At 38.7% G+C, this 17283-nt stretch overlaps 1 protein-coding gene across 4 annotated transcripts in view; it reads right to left on the minus strand.

The window, feature by feature from the left end:
* The window catches only part of LOC140463907 (myosin-10), a 154775-nt gene that overhangs the window by 27081 nt on the left and 110411 nt on the right, over window positions 1–17283 (minus strand). For all 4 annotated transcript variants that reach the window (XM_072558375.1, XM_072558373.1, XM_072558372.1 and 1 more), the window contains 12 exons: window positions 15855–16048; window positions 14053–14174; window positions 13109–13178; window positions 12643–12803; window positions 9784–9892; window positions 9349–9480; window positions 8478–8684; window positions 7338–7475; window positions 5321–5444; window positions 2770–2941; window positions 840–1052; window positions 427–571 (listed from right to left, as the gene is read on the minus strand). In XM_072558375.1, coding sequence (XP_072414476.1) covers window positions 427–571; window positions 840–1052; window positions 2770–2941; window positions 5321–5444; window positions 7338–7475; window positions 8478–8684; window positions 9349–9480; window positions 9784–9892; window positions 12643–12803; window positions 13109–13178; window positions 14053–14174; window positions 15855–16048 — 1787 coding nt within the window. The remainder of the gene's footprint in view (window positions 1–426; window positions 572–839; window positions 1053–2769; window positions 2942–5320; window positions 5445–7337; window positions 7476–8477; window positions 8685–9348; window positions 9481–9783; window positions 9893–12642; window positions 12804–13108; window positions 13179–14052; window positions 14175–15854; window positions 16049–17283) is intronic.

The following is a 17283-nucleotide window of genomic DNA, read 5'->3' on the forward strand; positions in this document are numbered from 1 at the left end:
GAACACCAACTAGCCACAAAACAACACGGCCAGCTATCCTTAGTAGCCACACACGCAGATGACAAGCAACATGAGTAAGTTCGACTGGGACAACACTATTATAGGACAAGCCAAAAGGAGAACAGCCAGGGAATTCCTAGAGGCATGGCACTCATCCACAGATTCAATCAATAAGCACATCAACCTGGAATAAATATACCGACCACTGCAATGGACAGCTGGAACTGACAACCGGAAGCGGCAGATTCAAACCACTATAAATGCCGGAGGAAACATCACAGAAGCGCTTCACATGAGGTTCCCAAGCACGGAGGTCACCTAGACAGGGGATGAAACATCTGCAACACAAATTCCCAGCTCGGCGACCAGAACCACAACAACGAGCACCCGAGCTACAAATCGTCTCACAAACTTTGAACTACTGACTCTCTTGGCTTGTTCAAGCTGTTCGGAGACCTCCTCAAGGGCAGTGCTGTGTCTCTGGCGGATGTCCTGGATTTGAACTTCATGGGCTTTGGTCTCCTCTTCAATTGCCTTCTTTAGCTCAGCTACCTCCTGTTCACGTTTGTTCCTTAATTAATTGAAATGAATTAATTTACTTCAATGACTCTTTTTCCAAAAGTATTGATTCACTTTACAAATTATGATTTTCAAAGCACATTTCTATTGACCTCAAATCTGAGGATGTACCAGCACCTTGCTAAATTGCGTACATAAGTGAGATTTAAACCTGTTTAATAGTAAAATATGTAACAAAATAAACTTAGTATAAATCAAATTTTGTACAACCAAGAAAGTTTCAAGTTAATTCATATCTTTAGTCGAACAGCTGGTTTCACCTTAGTTCTTGTTGGGCTGCTGTGGTATCCAATGTATCCTCCAGTTCAGTCTTCAAAGCCTCCAACTCCTCACTCAAGTCTCTCTTCTGCTTGTCAGCTTTATTTCTGGCACCCTTCTCAGATTCCAGATCCTCCTGCAACTCTGAAATCTGGACCTGCAGTTCCCGGATTAGCTTGAGAGCGTTATTCTTCTGAGCACTTTCTTCATCTCCTCTGAAACAGAGAGAGATTAAAGAATACAGCATAGAATTTGCAAGTTCATTCGCCACATTACATAGAGTTCATGCAAGTAAATATTTTTAGTCAACTGCCATCTGCAAGCCACCATTTCAAACAGAATGGAAAATATTGCAATAGAGATTTGACAAACATGGAGCATACAATCATACAGTTTAAAAAAGTTCCATACGATAAAATGAAGTGGAACATTCTTCCACAATTCATGAAAAGTTTAATATGGAAATGAAAATATCAAAATTATTGATTTATATTATTTAAATACTCAGCATTTGGAAGAAAGATTCATATTTCAGGAAAAATAAACCTAAATAAACTACCAAAACATTAATGTTTGGGATCTGCTTTCTAAGGGGCTCTCAACATTCCTTGTCACAGCATGATGCCTCTTTTTCTGTTTGATTATTTAAACCAGAGGAATATCTACATATGAATCGACTATAGACATCTCTCCAAGTAATTAAAAATATCTAAAGCTTCTCAAATGCCAGCCTTTGTGGCCTTACAAACATGTTGCACCAATCACTGGTTATCAATTCCTGAGTTAGCTACACTCAACTAGCTTAAGTTTTTTTTAAAATTGAGCTTTTTGAAATGAACTAATGTTGGCATAAGATAGAAGTAGTGGGGTCACTTAGTTTTTAAAGGGAGTGGCAGGGGATTCTCATTAGTCAACAAATCAAACAAACAAACAAACATCAGCCATGATCTTATTGACAATGCAGCAGGACCAAATGGTTCATTTTGTACTTTTCCTCTTGCTTGTTTTTCCCTCCCACCAACTCCCTTTCTTGCTCCTCCCCACCACCCTTCTCCAATTCTAAAAAGCCACAACTAAAATCCAAACCCAGCTACTGGGTTCAGAGCTCAACAAGTCACTTTCAATCTATGAACTATATCAATTGATTTGACTGAGATTCGCAATAAAAACCATTTAAAAATCACTGCAATGGATACATAAGAATACTCCTATGTGGGAGCAGAGTCTGACAAATTTGCTCCTTTGGCCCGTACCTCCACAGAACTTACCAGCTACCATTGACTAGACTTTAGCTCTCAGCCATCCACACAAACCTAACATTAGCAATGGCTTGTGTGTTAACCATTTGGGGAAGGAGTGTATCAAACATCTACTTGCGTGTAGAAGTATTTTTAAAATTACATTCCTGAAAGATCTGGCTCTAGCTTTTAAGCTATGTTACCTAGGATTTTCAGAAATAGCTGGTCATCCGGTGACATCACACAATGATTTGACAAATTCAAATAGTTAAGATGTCATTTTAACACTGGTATCTCTTTTATTCTAAAAAATTCACACTATATTGTTTTTAAGGCCTAAGTATTCTTTAGTGGTGGCCCAGAAGCACACAATACTGCAGGTATATTCAAATAATGCTACAGCATTAGTTCTACCTCCTTGCATTATAGTTCTCCAGCCAGGAGAAAAAAAAGCCAGCATTCCACAAGCTTGTCTGATTAAAACAGAAGCACAGAGGTAATGATTTGTGAACATGCCACAACACACATTTCCTCTGGAACTACTATCCCTAGGTTTGCACCATTTAGAAAAGTACCGATTTGAATGTTGAAAACACCTTGAAAGCTTAGAATGCCAAGTCGTCACAAATCTATTTTCCACCAACATTGGAACAAGTTTGTCAGTAGACAGTGGATTTTTGTTTTAGCCTCAGACCTGGCAAGAGCAGCCTGTAGTTCCTCCTCTTTCTTTGCGAGCTGAATCTTTAGCTCCTCTATCTGTTGCTGTAGCTCAGCAATTTGATCTTGTAGATCTGTAGTTTCACCATCTAATTTCCTCTTGGATTTCTCCAGCTCTTGCCGGGTCTTCTCTTCCTTCTTCAAACGCTCTGCATGAAACAGTTAAAATGAATGGCTAGAAAAATATTCTTACTACATTTCAGAGTCCTCTCTGAATTTTAGATGCATTGTTGGAATGTGAACTTTATTTTTTAAAATCAAATCTTTTGCCATCTAAAAGACAAAACAAGTGAAACCCAGTTAGGAAATACAATTTAAGCTTTCATAATCACAAATGCCTTTAAATGATTGGGGAGAAAGCAGAAAAAAAAAGTGGCACAATTCTGATTACTAGCTGACAACTCTTATTGAAAGGGTACTTGCTTCAGAACAAGTGCAGATTGATTTCGTCATGATGACTGTCAATAAGTTGCCAATATTCAAACAGAAAGGGCAGTCCCTTGTACAACACAAAAGGTAGAGTGTGCCCTTGGAACCACATTGTCATATATTGCCATATTATAGTTGGCAAAGGGAATAGGAGGGAGAAAATCTGAAAGAAGTGTCACTAAAGAATCAAAGACGTCCAATCCTAATAGTTTACAGTAATAAAAGATCATAATTTTTAAATCCATCACATGGCACAGGGACATTACTCTACTAGACTAACATTCACTGCCCCCCCCCAATTGTCCTAGAAGTTGTCATGGTGAATTGCCTTCATAAACTGCTGCAGTGACATGATGCAGGGACATGGAGTTTTGTTTGGGAGGGAGTTGCAGGATTTTGTTCAGTGACACCGAAGGAACAATGATATAATTCCATTGTTAGGATGGGGAAAGAGACTCAGGGTAACTTGCAGGTGATGCTGTTCTGATGAATCAATGCCCTTGTCCTTCTAGGTGGAGGTGGTTGTGGGTTTGCAAAGTGTCGTCAAAGAAGCATTGCTCAGTTACTGCAGTGTATCTTGTGTTGGTTCACCACATTAATATGCATCAGTAAAAGAGAGAGTGGATGGGCTAAGTTAACTGGGTAAAAACAATGACTGCAGATGCTGGAAACCAGATTCTGGATTAGTGGTGCTGGAAGAGCACAGCAGTTCAGGCAGCATCCGAGGGATAAGTTCAGTGGATTGCTTTCTCCTGGATGGTGTCAAGCTTTTTAAGCTGTTGGAGCTATATTCACCCAGGTAAGTGGGGAATGTTCCATCAAACTCCTGATTTCTGCTTTGTAGATGGTAGCCAGGCAAGGAGTTATTCACTGCAGAATTCCTAGCTTCTGACTTGTTCTTCATTGATATGGCTAGTACACTTCAGTTTCTGTTCAGTGGTAACCCCCAGGACATCAATAATGGGGGATTCAGTGATGGTAATGCCAGTGAGGAATGCCATGGTGCAATGGCCAAAATTTCATTTGGTGGAGATGGTCAGTGTCTAGCACTTGTAGTATAAATATGTTACTTGCCATTGATCAGCTGATGTCTAGATATTGTTGAGGCATTGCTGCACATGGACAGGCTGCTTCAGTATCAGAGTCACAAATGTTTCTGAACATTTTTTGCTCGTGACGGTCACATCCCTCTTGCTTGGATGAGTACAGCTACAACAATACTCTGTCTGACACAGCTGCCTTTTTCATTCGCGCCACATCCAGAAAACATCCACTCCCTCCACCAACGACACTCAGCAGCAGCAGTGAGTACCATCTCTAAGTTGCATAACAGAAATTCACCACGATTCCTTGAACAGCACCTTCTATTTCCATGACCATTGCTATCTTCCAGTTTGTTGGGTCAAAATTCTGAAGGGCTTATGCCTGAAATGTCGATTCTCCTGCTGCTTGGATGCTGCCTGACCTGCTGCGCTTTTTCAGCAACACATTTTTCAGCTCAAAATCCTGAATGCCTCCCCAGATGGCATTGCTGTATACCTGTAGACCCCAGCAGTTCAAGGCAGCAGCTCACCTCCTGCTTCTCAAGGGCAACTAGGGAAGGACAATAAATGCTGACCCAGCCAGCAACACTTACACCGCAGAAGTGAATAAATAAAACTATGAAGGAGGAAAATGGTCATTAAATGAAGAAGTTCAAGATGACTGGGTGTCAACACTACCCTGAGGAACTCTTGAACTAAAGTCCTTGAAATAGGATGATTGAATTAATCATGCATGGGAGGTAAAATAAAAGTTCTCTTCCCATCCCCAGTCCCCATCCAGCATCATCACTGCTGGCATCTATTTTTGGGAACTGAAAATGGTGAAATGAGTACCAAATATTAGACTCTAATGTTTGTCCCTTTACAAGTGATCAACTTAGTTGCATTTTCAGTTCCTATTTCTGATCATTGTTTAAAAAACAATTTTATGGCCCAGCATCAAGCTTATCCCAGGATAAGCTAAATAGAGTGCATTACGACTACATTGACCAAAGCTAATTCAAATGGAAATACTGAATTTTTGATGGCACACACGTCCGCCCAAGGTCTCCTCACCTTCTAAGTCTGTAATCATCATTTCCTGCTTGTTCTTCACTTTACTCAAATTCTTTGCCTTTTCCTCCTCCTCTGCCAGTTGAGAGGTAAACTCAGAAATCCGGTCTTCAAGCAGCTTTTTCTCCTGTTTTGGGAAACATTTTGAATAAAGCTAGTAATGAATTCTACAAAATAAAATTACTACACAAGTTACTTCAAATCTAAAGCCTCACCAAAAGAGGACTAAGAAAAAAAACACCTATAGCAGCTTTTTTGGAAATAAATGCGTTAATGGAATGAAGGTGTCAACAATAAGGCCAGCTAATGGCTTTTGAATGAGAAAAAAAAGTGATTGTTAGACAGTTTCAGAAGGCAGTTAAGAGTCAATCTGGATTCACACAAGTCAGACCAAGTACATACAGCAAATTAAAAGGGGGGGAAAAAAAAAGTGAATCAAGTGAGTTTTAATGACAAATTTGTGGGAAGCAGGAGTGTAATAGAGTTCAATATTATTCATATATTTTGATAGCTATATGAAATATTGTCTTTAACATTTGTTTTGTCAATGTTTCTGGAATGAGAAAACACCAGTTACAGGCTGTGACGAGGTTACTAGGAGGAGATTGCCATGTTAAACAGTCACAAAGTACAAACCAGGAGATGTCATTTTGTTGTTTGCTGAAATTTGACAACTTTAATTTGTTTTCTTTCGTACAACAGTGCAAGAGGTTTACAGTAACTAACCTGAACAGCTCAGTGCAATCTATGACACACAGAGGAGAATTAAAGTCATAAATAACCTCAGGTAAGATATTTGAGAGGTTCCATTGTTCACTGGTCAGTTTGTTTCAGTTTCCATTAATATTAAGGAATGGAAGATTCAATTGTTGGTTGTTGAGAATGTAGTTTTGGTTTTCATGTCATGATAGACAACAGGAAAAGCTAATTTGCAGATTTTGTATTTGACCAAACTTCAAAATATTCAAAAATATTCAGAGTAAGTCCTTAGAATAGGTTTTCCTGACCTTACGACGGTGACATTTACTTGGTATATTAATTTAAAATATAAATGTTCTTTTAAAGTGCACACTTTAATGGACTAGCATGACATGATTTCAGAGTCCCCAGTGTTAGATTACACACACTCTAGTGCAAGGGCCAGAGAAAAGATATTCCTGCTTATTCAGTTTGTCTGCAGTTTAATTAAAAAAAGGTCTGGTGACTGAAAAGTTAACCAGAGATATCTTTCTTCCATCCCTCTCCAGGAGGGAATTTCACCTTGGAGTTGGAGGCCAATCCAAGACCAGCAGTTTTGTATACTGGAAGCACAAACAAGAGTGGCCACCGCTGGTACTGAAGGTAGGTCAAGTTCAGACTGACAGACATGAGGCTTGCGCAGAAGTGGGAACAGGCCTCCACTGGTATTGGGTAAGAATCATTTCCTCTCTTCCCTATCCCCAACATCCCCCCCCTGCCCCACCTCGACTGGGCAGCATCAACGACCTTCCAATTCTCCAAGTCAGTCAGGCATTTGGAATTGCACTTTGTTAACAGTCAGTGCTTCCATTCCCACTAATCTTGTTTTCTATCATTCAAAATGAGCTGGACTAAATAAGTATCCTTCGATGAGCGACCCTGGTCAGTTATGCTAAAGTTCTTCAAAGCCATCAAGCAGATTGAACTTTAATTATCTGAACCGTATCTAATTTTTACAAAACCCTTTTGAAAAAGGGATTTCATTGACTGTTAGGATGTGATAATTTCAGTGGACTAAGCCTTTATATCGATTATACATTGAGAGTAATAAATACTGAAAAAGAAAAAAGGGACATCAAAAATGATGCCCTACACAAAAAAAGGGGCATATTTAATGCAACTCAACTGGCTGAACATTTGTGCAATAATTTTTAAAGACTTATGGTTGCTAATAAATTGAGCAATCATCTTTGATTTTTGAGTTTGACAATAGAAATGCTGAAAGTTGCTACATATTTCAAAAAAAAATAATTTGCAACTCTAATCATACATGGCAACTCACTTTGGCGAACTTTGAATTCTGATCTTCCAGCAGCAAGACATCCTCCTCCATTTTCTTAATTTTAGCTTCTGCTGTTACTTTCTCAAGCTGAAGTTTCTGCCGAGCTCCTTCTTCTTCATCAAGTTGCTCTTCCAGGTCCTGGCAGGGGGTAGAAAACATTAGCTGATTATTACAGGTTTTAGGTCATGGCTGATTTCTCACTTTGGGAACCAACTGATAAATCAATAATTACACACAATACATTTTTAAATCTACAGTTGAGTCTTTGCTTGATTCAATATTTCCCCAAGAATTCAATGCATTTCAGAATGATAGTAAGAAAAAGTATATATGTGTAGAATTCAGAGATTAAAGCATTATAAGAGATAGATTGGCAGAAGGAAAAAGGAACAAAATGTGGGTGAAGGGGTGGATGTTAGAGACAGGGCATACACAGAAGTGGTTGAGAGAACCATGAAAATCGCTAAGATACTTATTTGATTACTTGAATTATACTAACCCTATTTTAGAAATCTAGTTGAATATTATATATTTTCAGGTGGAGCAGATGCTGGTGTTGGACTGGAGTGGACAAAGTTTTAAAAAAAAAATCACAATAAGCTTAGTCAAGTGTGGGGTGCTGGAAAAACATAACAGGTCAGGCAGCATCTGAGGAGCAGGAGAATCGACGTTTCGGACGTAAACCCTTATTACCGAAACATCAATTTTTCTGCTCGGCTGCTGCCTGACCTACTGTGCTTTCCTAGCACCACACTACTGATCTCCAGCATCTGCAGTCCTCACTTTCAATACTAGGTTATACACCAACAGGTTTATTTGGAATCACTAGCTTTCAGAGAACCTCTCCATCAGGTAACTATTGGAGCAGGATCCTAAGACACAGAATTTATAGCACAAGATCAGTGTCATGCAACTGATATTAACATTCATTAACATTCCCCTCGCAGCTTTTAACCAAGTTTCTGCCAAACTTGCCAACTTACTCCAGTTATTACTGTCTTGTACCAAAATTACACAAGTGTATTATACATTAACGTCCTCACAAATACAGATGGAAACCGGATCCCATCACCACAACTGCAACATCTTACACTGCACCTCCCTGCTCTCCAAATGTTAGCGTCATCCACATGCGCGCACCTGAACATGTTGTTGCATTTTCTTTTTTTCATTCTGCATCTGCTGGTTTCTTTCCTCCTCTTCCTCCACTCTCGCTTCCAAATCATGCAAGATTTCTTCAAGTTCTTGTTTTTTATTAGCCAGACGAGCACGCATTTCCTCAGCTTCTGCAAATAGTTCGGTCTCAGCTTGTAGCTGCTCTGCCAGGATATTCTTCTCTTCCATTAGCTACAAACAAACAAACAAACATCAGCCCAGGAAATAAACTTTTACCTTGTCATAACATGGGCAACAAATGAAAACAATTTGAAAAAAAAATACACCTACAAATGTCATAGTATAACCACAAACAGCACTTAAAAGTTAGTCCTACTTATAGTCTTTAGTAATGGGACCAAAAATCTCAAACATTCAAGCAGCTTCATATTGTGGAAATTAGTGCAGTGCAAATAAATCCATGGGATTCATCTAGAATCAAGCAAAACGCATGATTCTGTACAAATATTCCCTTTGATCTCCATTAACTTACACATTTTGCCTTCTCCCATCACTTTACTATATTCTTTCCTCAACGTAAATAGGTTCTACTGAAAATTATATAGTTACAAACTTTTATGCAGCTAACTTCTCCAGCTAAAACAATTCCAATGCCAGGGATGACCATTTGTTGGCCAAATGGCATTAGCTCAAAAGATGGAAACAAAGACATGGGGAATAATTTAACAATCTAAAAATTAGCTGAACTGCATTCTAAAGCCAAGGAGCACTAGTTTCAAAGATATGATTACTACAGGCTGGACAAAAAAAAAGTTATATTTAAGTCATGCTATGTCTTAGCAGCATTAGACATTAAATTTCACATCAGACATGCAGAGTTTAAGATTCTACAAACCTGCTGATGCTTTCTTGCCATAGCAGTAAGGTCTGCTTCCACCTTCACATGTTTCTCTTTCACTTTTGTCAACTCATCCTCTTTGGATAGCAATTCCTCCTCTTGGCGAGTAACCTGCAACAGTGGTTTAACCTACAGCACAAAGAAAGTTTCAAACAATAAATGAGGTAAAAGATGGTTTGCTCATGTACATTATTTAATATCTTACTACAGAACCACCAACACTAACCTTTTATTCCCCCTAAACTAAAGTCACCACTTAAGACTGACTAACTATCCTGGTGAATTAGTTATTGTGAACAGATAGGAGGAAGTCTTAAAATATCATAATTCAGAAAAACAAACATAATTCAGTAAACATTTACAAATGCACATCAGAATCTTAACATCTAAAATTTTGCCACCACAAGATCAATGAAGGAAAACAACTCCAACCTTGGTGAAAAGCCGCCACCACTGCCAGTGTCGGAGCTTCAGGTAAGCAGCACAATTCCTCTGCAGAACCTTCAGTGCACTCAGCTGCTGCTGTTTCCTCGAAAATGCTCTTTTAAAAAAAAAATCAAAGAGACAGATTTAGAAATCACAGCCAGTGCTCTTTCATACCAGGTTATAATATCCCTGGGCCTTCAATAATTTGAGACAAGTACAGCTTTGGGGTTAATTGCAACCAAGTTCTTGTCAAAGGTAGCAGGCCTCAGCAAGGTCAGAGGCTAATAATCAGAATTTGCTAGTGAAGGGCAAGAGAACAACTAGAAAAGTGGCATTTGAGGGGCATGAAGGACCTCAACTCAGATTGTTCATGACATCCACCTCGGCATATACGTACTAAAAAAGGTACTCTCAGCATGGTGCATCCAAATGTTCTCAATAACCCTAGTCAAAATTGGAAGAGCTGTCCCACTGATTACTTGAGCAAAAGCCTGTCACTCAGCCTTATGACTACATTCTGTAACACTGGCAGGATAATCACAAGTAGTAGTGACACTGATGGTTGCAGCCATGAACGTGGTCTGGGCATCCTCCACCTTGGACTACAGTATGAGCAAGTTAAATCAGTAAGCAAGCATCAAGTGTAGGCCAGGAAACCTGTTGAAAAGCAAATATCCTCTTCCTTAGCTAATTAATCTGTACAAGCTGTAATCACTGGAAGCAGCATGGAGGTTAGCAAGGGTACAGCCTGCTGGGTAGGGAAATTCAATGCCGATCAAGACTGATTCAGCAGTAGAGTATACACACCAGAGGTTGTGCCAGGCATATCTTAAAAAAAAAAGTGAGGGGAATGTTATAAACAGGATCACAAGAAAGCAACACCGTGGAAACAACTTTGACTGGCCAAGGAGCCCAAAAAACAGATGAGAACTCCACAGTTTTGCAACATGATGATGAAAGGAGGAATTTAAGAGAACAGAAGGCTCCATTGACATTGATAGACTCTACCGTTTAGTCAAGATGACAAAGGACAAAGACAAGGTTCAAGTATTTGCAACCAAACAGAAGTGACCCATCGCATCCTCTTCCTGAGAAAAGATTTAAACTTCAGCCAAAGCATCTCACTCCATGTGACAGGAAATACAGCCGAGTACAGGAGATTCAGAAAGACCAGATCATCTGCATTAAGTACATATGCTCCAAAATTACTTGCACCTCCAGTCAAACTGTTCCAGCACATTATCCTGTAGATGTCAGTATAAAAAAAGTGAAACGTTGTCTAGGCATACAATAAATATCCAACCCAGCCAAGTTCTATTCCACCAGGTTACTTTCAAATTGTTAAAATTGATGGAAGATAACAGTGAAGTCAAACACCAAAATTATCCATACACCTCAGTGACAACTTGGATTTTAAGATTATTCATCTCCAAATCACATTACAGATGCACAAACATGGGCAAGAAAAGTCCAGAGATGAAGTGAGACAGCAACTGCCCTGGCATTTAAGTGTGGGATTAAAGATCACCAATTAGCCTGAAGTCAATGGCAGTCAGGAAAATACTTTTGCTTTGGCTGAAGACATGTAGGAATGGGTGCAGCTGTTGAAGGGCATAGTTTTCAGTTGCTTCAATAACCTCAAAAAGATCAGAAGCAGAATATTCATAGATTATCTTACAACACAACCAGAATATTTAAACAATCCTTATCCAGGACTTATTGTGGACACCATTCAGGCCTATTAGTGGCAAGTAATATTTATTCCACTCAAATGACCATCTCAAAAAAGGGGATAGCTACTGTCCACCCTTGACATGCAATGGCATTGCCAAAAGGACCCAACAACAACATTCTGGGAGGTTACAATTAACTGAAAAACTTAAATGGCCAAGCAACAAATACTACTGGGACAACAGTAGGTCAAGAGGCTGTGAATGTTGAGCAGCAGTTAACCTGCCAACACCTGCAACATGGCACAAGTCAGGAGTACTTTGGAATCAGAACCACCTGCCTGGACAAATATATTCTCTACAATTGAAGTTGTCTGATGCCCGTCCAAGACAGAGGAGTGGCATCTCATCCAGCATTTGAAACATTCAATCCCTCCACCACCAGTGCACCACAATATCTGTTTGCAGCATATACAAGATGCACTGCTGCAACTCCAAGGCTCATAAAACAGTACCTCTCAACTTCTATTACCAATAACAGGTAGACCATCTGCAGTGGTACACCAACAGGTCCAAGTTCTCCAAGTTACACATCACTTGGACTTTAAATACAGCACCATTCCTTCAGCAGTGGTCAAAATTATGGAAGTCCCCCTCATCAGTACCTTCACCACAAAGGACAGCAGTGCTTCAAGACAACTCCCCACTATCTTAAAAGGTGAAATAGGCCAAAACAACTGCTATCTCACCAACAGATTCATGTGCAAACTCAATAGGTGTGCTGACACTTGAACACTAGTTTCAGAGTCAGTTTCAGGAGTGGAAGGAGATTAAAAAAGTATTAAGAGTGGTGAAATATTCAGAAATACTGACCAAAGTTGTACAATCATTATTCTAAACCGCTAATAAGATATTTATTAAGAAAGATCATTTTACATTTGGACAAGTTTTATCATACTTGCCTTTTCCTAATAAAGGGATAGGACAGATTCATAAACACTGGCAAAATGAAAAGTTACTCAATGATACTAAAAGTCTGCAAAGTTTAGTCAGACTAAAGCGATGTTTCTAGTAAAACTAAGGTGACATCTACTATTTTTGGAGAAAAACCAATAGTATGTACACAAATCTAAAAGTCCACTGAATTTCATCTGACAACTGCAAGTAAAACAAACTAAGCAAGGTTCAAACTTACTTCCTTGCCAGGTATCCACGGCAGATAGCTTGGAACAGGATAATTATATCAGTGATCTTCAGATCCCGTTCCTCCTCCAAGTGTGCTAGAACCCCAGCACGGAAGAAAATCTTACTCTGGCCGATGCGGAATAAGTTAGGATCCAATTCCAAGGCATGAATCTGATGAGAGAAAAGGGGAAGATAAGGAACAGGAAAATAAATATCCAAATTCAAAAAGGAGATGTACCGGATATATCTATTCATTCCGAAATGTATGCAAAACATGCAAGTAATTAAAAAGTAAAGAGATAAGGTTAACACCTTGTAGTTTTTAAATCTAATTAAATACAAAATTAGAGGTATAATTCTTGATTTTTAATGTATTGGTTTTGTAATTTGAAAACATTTACACTAAAGCACAAGTTTTTGTAGCATTTCAAACATTCCAGACAAAAGAAGTTTTAAAAAAAAAATTAAGTGTCTACCATTCGTTCGCAGGCTTGCTTCCCATCCATGAAACCTTTAGGGATTGAATTAGGGGTCAGAATTTCATACCTAGGGGAGTGGAAGCATTACAAATTGAAGTATGTGTTTCTGAAATTATATTCAACTTATTGAACAGACCTTTCAAAAGCTTTGAATAATTCAAATTAATGTCTGTCTTTTTTTTATTTAAAACTGAAGCTATTTTAAACTAATTTCTTCACTTCAACACTAAACAAACAGGTACTTAAATACCATCTTTGACATAATAAAAACTACCCAAGGTGCGCAGAGTTCCATTTCCCAGCTTTTAACATTAGTCACATCGGAGATACTAGGGCAGAGTTTTCACAAAAATGAAGGCTTTGAGAAGCATCTTAAAAACAAAGGATAGACTGGTAGATGAATTTAGAGCAGGAACTTCAGGGCTATTGGCCTTAGCAACTGAACACCAATGATGGAGCAATTAAGTGATGCACAAGAAACTAAATCCAAAGGAGAGCAGATATCCCGGATCTGCAGGCTGAAAAAGAGATAACTTTAGATGGTGGTGAAGGGCACAGAGGAATAGAAAACAAGGAATTTTTTTTACTTTAAAATGCTGCTTAACCAGGAGCCAAACACCTCAATAACAGGGCTAAAAGGCTCATGGACAAACAAAACCATGAGAGCACTTTCACTGGCGAGAACCTAAAAAACCAACACTTAAAAATTTTGGGTCAAGGTGGATTGCCCTTCATTTCATTAGAATCAGCATTTGACCCTCTGACTGGGTTATTTTTATTCAGGGTTTGCTTGGCTTACAAACCAAAATGTGATTAAAACTTTCCTCTGAATTCATTGTGCCCAATTACATTGCTTCCTCTCAACATGAGGAAGAGATTCATTCCACATTCATCTTTATTAATAAGTTGTGTATGGGTTCAGTTTGTAAAAGCTTAACTACCTCTGTCTGAACTCCTGGAAGACAATCCTATTAGGAAAACCTTGACGACAAATTCGAATACCCTCCAATACTCCGTTGCAGCGCAGCTGGTCAAGAACCAAGTGAGGATCCAGTTTTCCAGCCTATAAGTAGTGAAATTCAAATCATTAACTGACTTTGGTTGTAATCTCTCACCACTGCTCAAATTTGCTAGGAGGCAGAGTGTTGAATGCAAAAGCTTTATTATGAAAATGTTTATTCCGCAGTCAACCAAGTTAGGTTGAGTGGTTTCCCCACCCAAACAAACAGTCCACTATTTACACAAATGCACAACATCTGGTCATACGTCAAGTCACACAAACTATTCTAGCTCGAGGATGCAATCAGAGGTAAGTAGGGAAAAAACATATCTGCAGTGCATCTATGCTAGAAAGAAAACTCGACTGGACCAGCCATACACGTCTATGCTTTTAATCATCTGTACCTACTGCTGAATTACCAGATCAGGCTGCCAGTAAAATGTGGAAAAGTCATTAATACATTAGTACTGATGTGCTTGATGCTGAAAATATTGCAACAATTGTAGGTTATAAAATCTAGAGACCTGATCATGTCGACCTTCAAACCTTAGCTGTCAAAAGTCTCTCTGGAAGTGGCTGATGGAAACAACCAACTAATTTGGTACATGGGTGCTTCATCACATGAGATGGAATTAAGAACACAAGATAAATGTTAAAGTAGATTTTCATTTAAAAGTAATAAAAATATTAGATTAATTTCTTTTAGAACTGCCACAAGCCAAGTAACCATTTACTTGGAAGTAAATTTTCCAATAATTAAATTGCACCAAGATTAAAAAACAAAAACAAATTGCTGGTAAAAAAACTCAGGTCTGGCAGTATCAGATAATCAGTTAAATTTGTTGGGTTCACTGGACCTGAAATGTTAACTAATTTCTCTCCACAGATGCTGCCAGAGCTTGGAGTTTTTCCTAGCAATTTGTTTTGTTTTGGATTTCCAACATCTGCAGTTCAGTATTTTATTTTGCACCACAATAAAAACAAACTAAAAAATTCTAAACACTTGAGTAGCCAGATAACTGCAAAATTAAAGTCCGTTTCAACTGCAGAACATGAGCTCAAAAGCTTTTAAAAATTTAATCAGGATTCAGCAATTATGCTGGCAGTTCCAAGGATATTAAATAAATGCAGACAGTGGTCAAGGTGACTGCCTTGACATGTTACTAATTTTAACACTGTTCCCTCTCTGAAAATAGAAGTGGTGAGTCATACTTATGTTGAAAATTCTCAACAGAGCCTTGAATGTTCCCAAGGAATCTTCCACATCACGCATTTTGACTGTATTAAAAGTACATTGTTTGACCACGGTGTGGGAATGAAATACAGCATATTAGCTAGAAGTCTGCCAGCAACTTTAACATATTAACATCTTTACTCCCTACGCTGGTGACCTCAAGAGCCCACTCATGAAAGTAGGACCAAATTGAAAACAGCAAAGTTAAGCAAATCTCCTAACACCCTGTCCCCAAAAACCCACCGCAAAGTCAATTAGTTATACATTGCCTGCTCTAATTTAGAAGGGGCTGTACAAATGCTTACAAAAACCACTTTAAAACTTAGCACAAAAAACAGTAAGTTGGAATACCTAAAATCAGCCAGGATCAAACATGGCAGCACACCAGTGAATTTAAGAGTGTGCAAACTGTAGAAATAATAAAATAGCACAACTTTAAATAATTTTCACCAACTTTTATATTAACATCACTGTCACAGGTACCATTTCTGCTATGAAAATATACCCACCCTTTTTTCATGGTTTGGAATGATGCATCGAACAAAGTTTGGGTTGGTGTTACGTAGGGTTGCCATTAATTTTGCCAAGGACTCTTTATACAGTTGCCCCACTGTGCGGAACATGCCCTTTTTTGTTTTGTAAGAGGAGCCAAAAGCAGTCTCATTCATACCAGCAACTTGGTCCAATCCCACAATACGATCAACTGCAAAAAACATTAAATTTTATAAAAGCACATTAGCTTTATTATACTTTTCTACTGCATTCAGATGCAAGAGTTGCAGAAGCAATGCAAAACACATTGGCTTTGCAGTCAACAGAGAAACAAATTGCAACATTGATCCAAAGCAACAATTAGTAACCAGTCATGTCTTAAAAAAGTAGAAGAGTTCTTCGATGTCCTACAATGTAATCTCTGAAGATTTTGTGCTAAGACAAGTGTAACAGGTACACTTCCTCCATAGATGGAGGTGGTAAAAAGGCAACCCTGTACGACTGAATAAAGTACCACCATATCATGGCAAAGTATCACTATGTAGCAACAAAATAAAACTAAGCTTGGTGTTCATGACAGGCTTTGGCTAATACTTGTACGAAACTTAAAACTCCAATGTATTCTTGAAGTGGCAATGGACACAAACACTCAGCATTTTCACATAACACCCAAAAAAACCTTAAACCCTGCAATAAAATGTTAAAAAAAAAAATCACAAACACCAGGTCATAGTCCAACAGGTTTATTTGGAATCAAGCTTTCGGAGTGCCGCTCTTTCACCGGTGCTCTGAAAGTTCATGCTTCCAAACAAACCTATTGGACTATAACCCAGCATCAAGAGATTTTCAACTTTGTCCACCTCAGTCCAACACTGACTCCTCCATATCATGCCAAGAAGAATGGAGAGGCAGGTATCACAGAATCTATATGAATAACTGTAGTCACGTACACTTTCTGCAGTGAAATTCAATATGTAAAATAGAGAGCAGCCTAGCCAAGAGGAAGGCAAGAGAATAAAAACGTGAGCTTTGCAAAATGAGGAAGTGGAATCTGGATAGCTGAAAGTATTTTTAAATTATTATAAGCATGGTGGCTGCCCATTCTTTGACTCAATCAAAATGTGCAATATCAAATGCTGGATCCTATATGGACATGGTGTTTTGTCTGCTCTATCAATAATATTCCCTCACACCCACTTCTTCAACAGAACCTTGCAAATTCATGACCTCTACTTCCTAGAAGGATAAGGAGGGGAGAAACGTTGAAAAGTCATCACCTGCAAGCTAGCCACCAAATCCCACAATATCCTGATTTGGAGCCATATTGTTTGTTCCTTTACAGTCACAGATTTAAAATCCTGTAAATCCCTTCTTGTAGGTTTACTTACACCAAGGATGATAGTGGGTCAAGGCAGCAGCTCACCACCACTGACCAAAAGGCAACTT

This window comes from Chiloscyllium punctatum, chromosome 39, assembly GCF_047496795.1.
Source record: "Chiloscyllium punctatum isolate Juve2018m chromosome 39, sChiPun1.3, whole genome shotgun sequence".
Classification (NCBI taxonomy): Eukaryota; Metazoa; Chordata; class Chondrichthyes; order Orectolobiformes; family Hemiscylliidae; genus Chiloscyllium; species Chiloscyllium punctatum.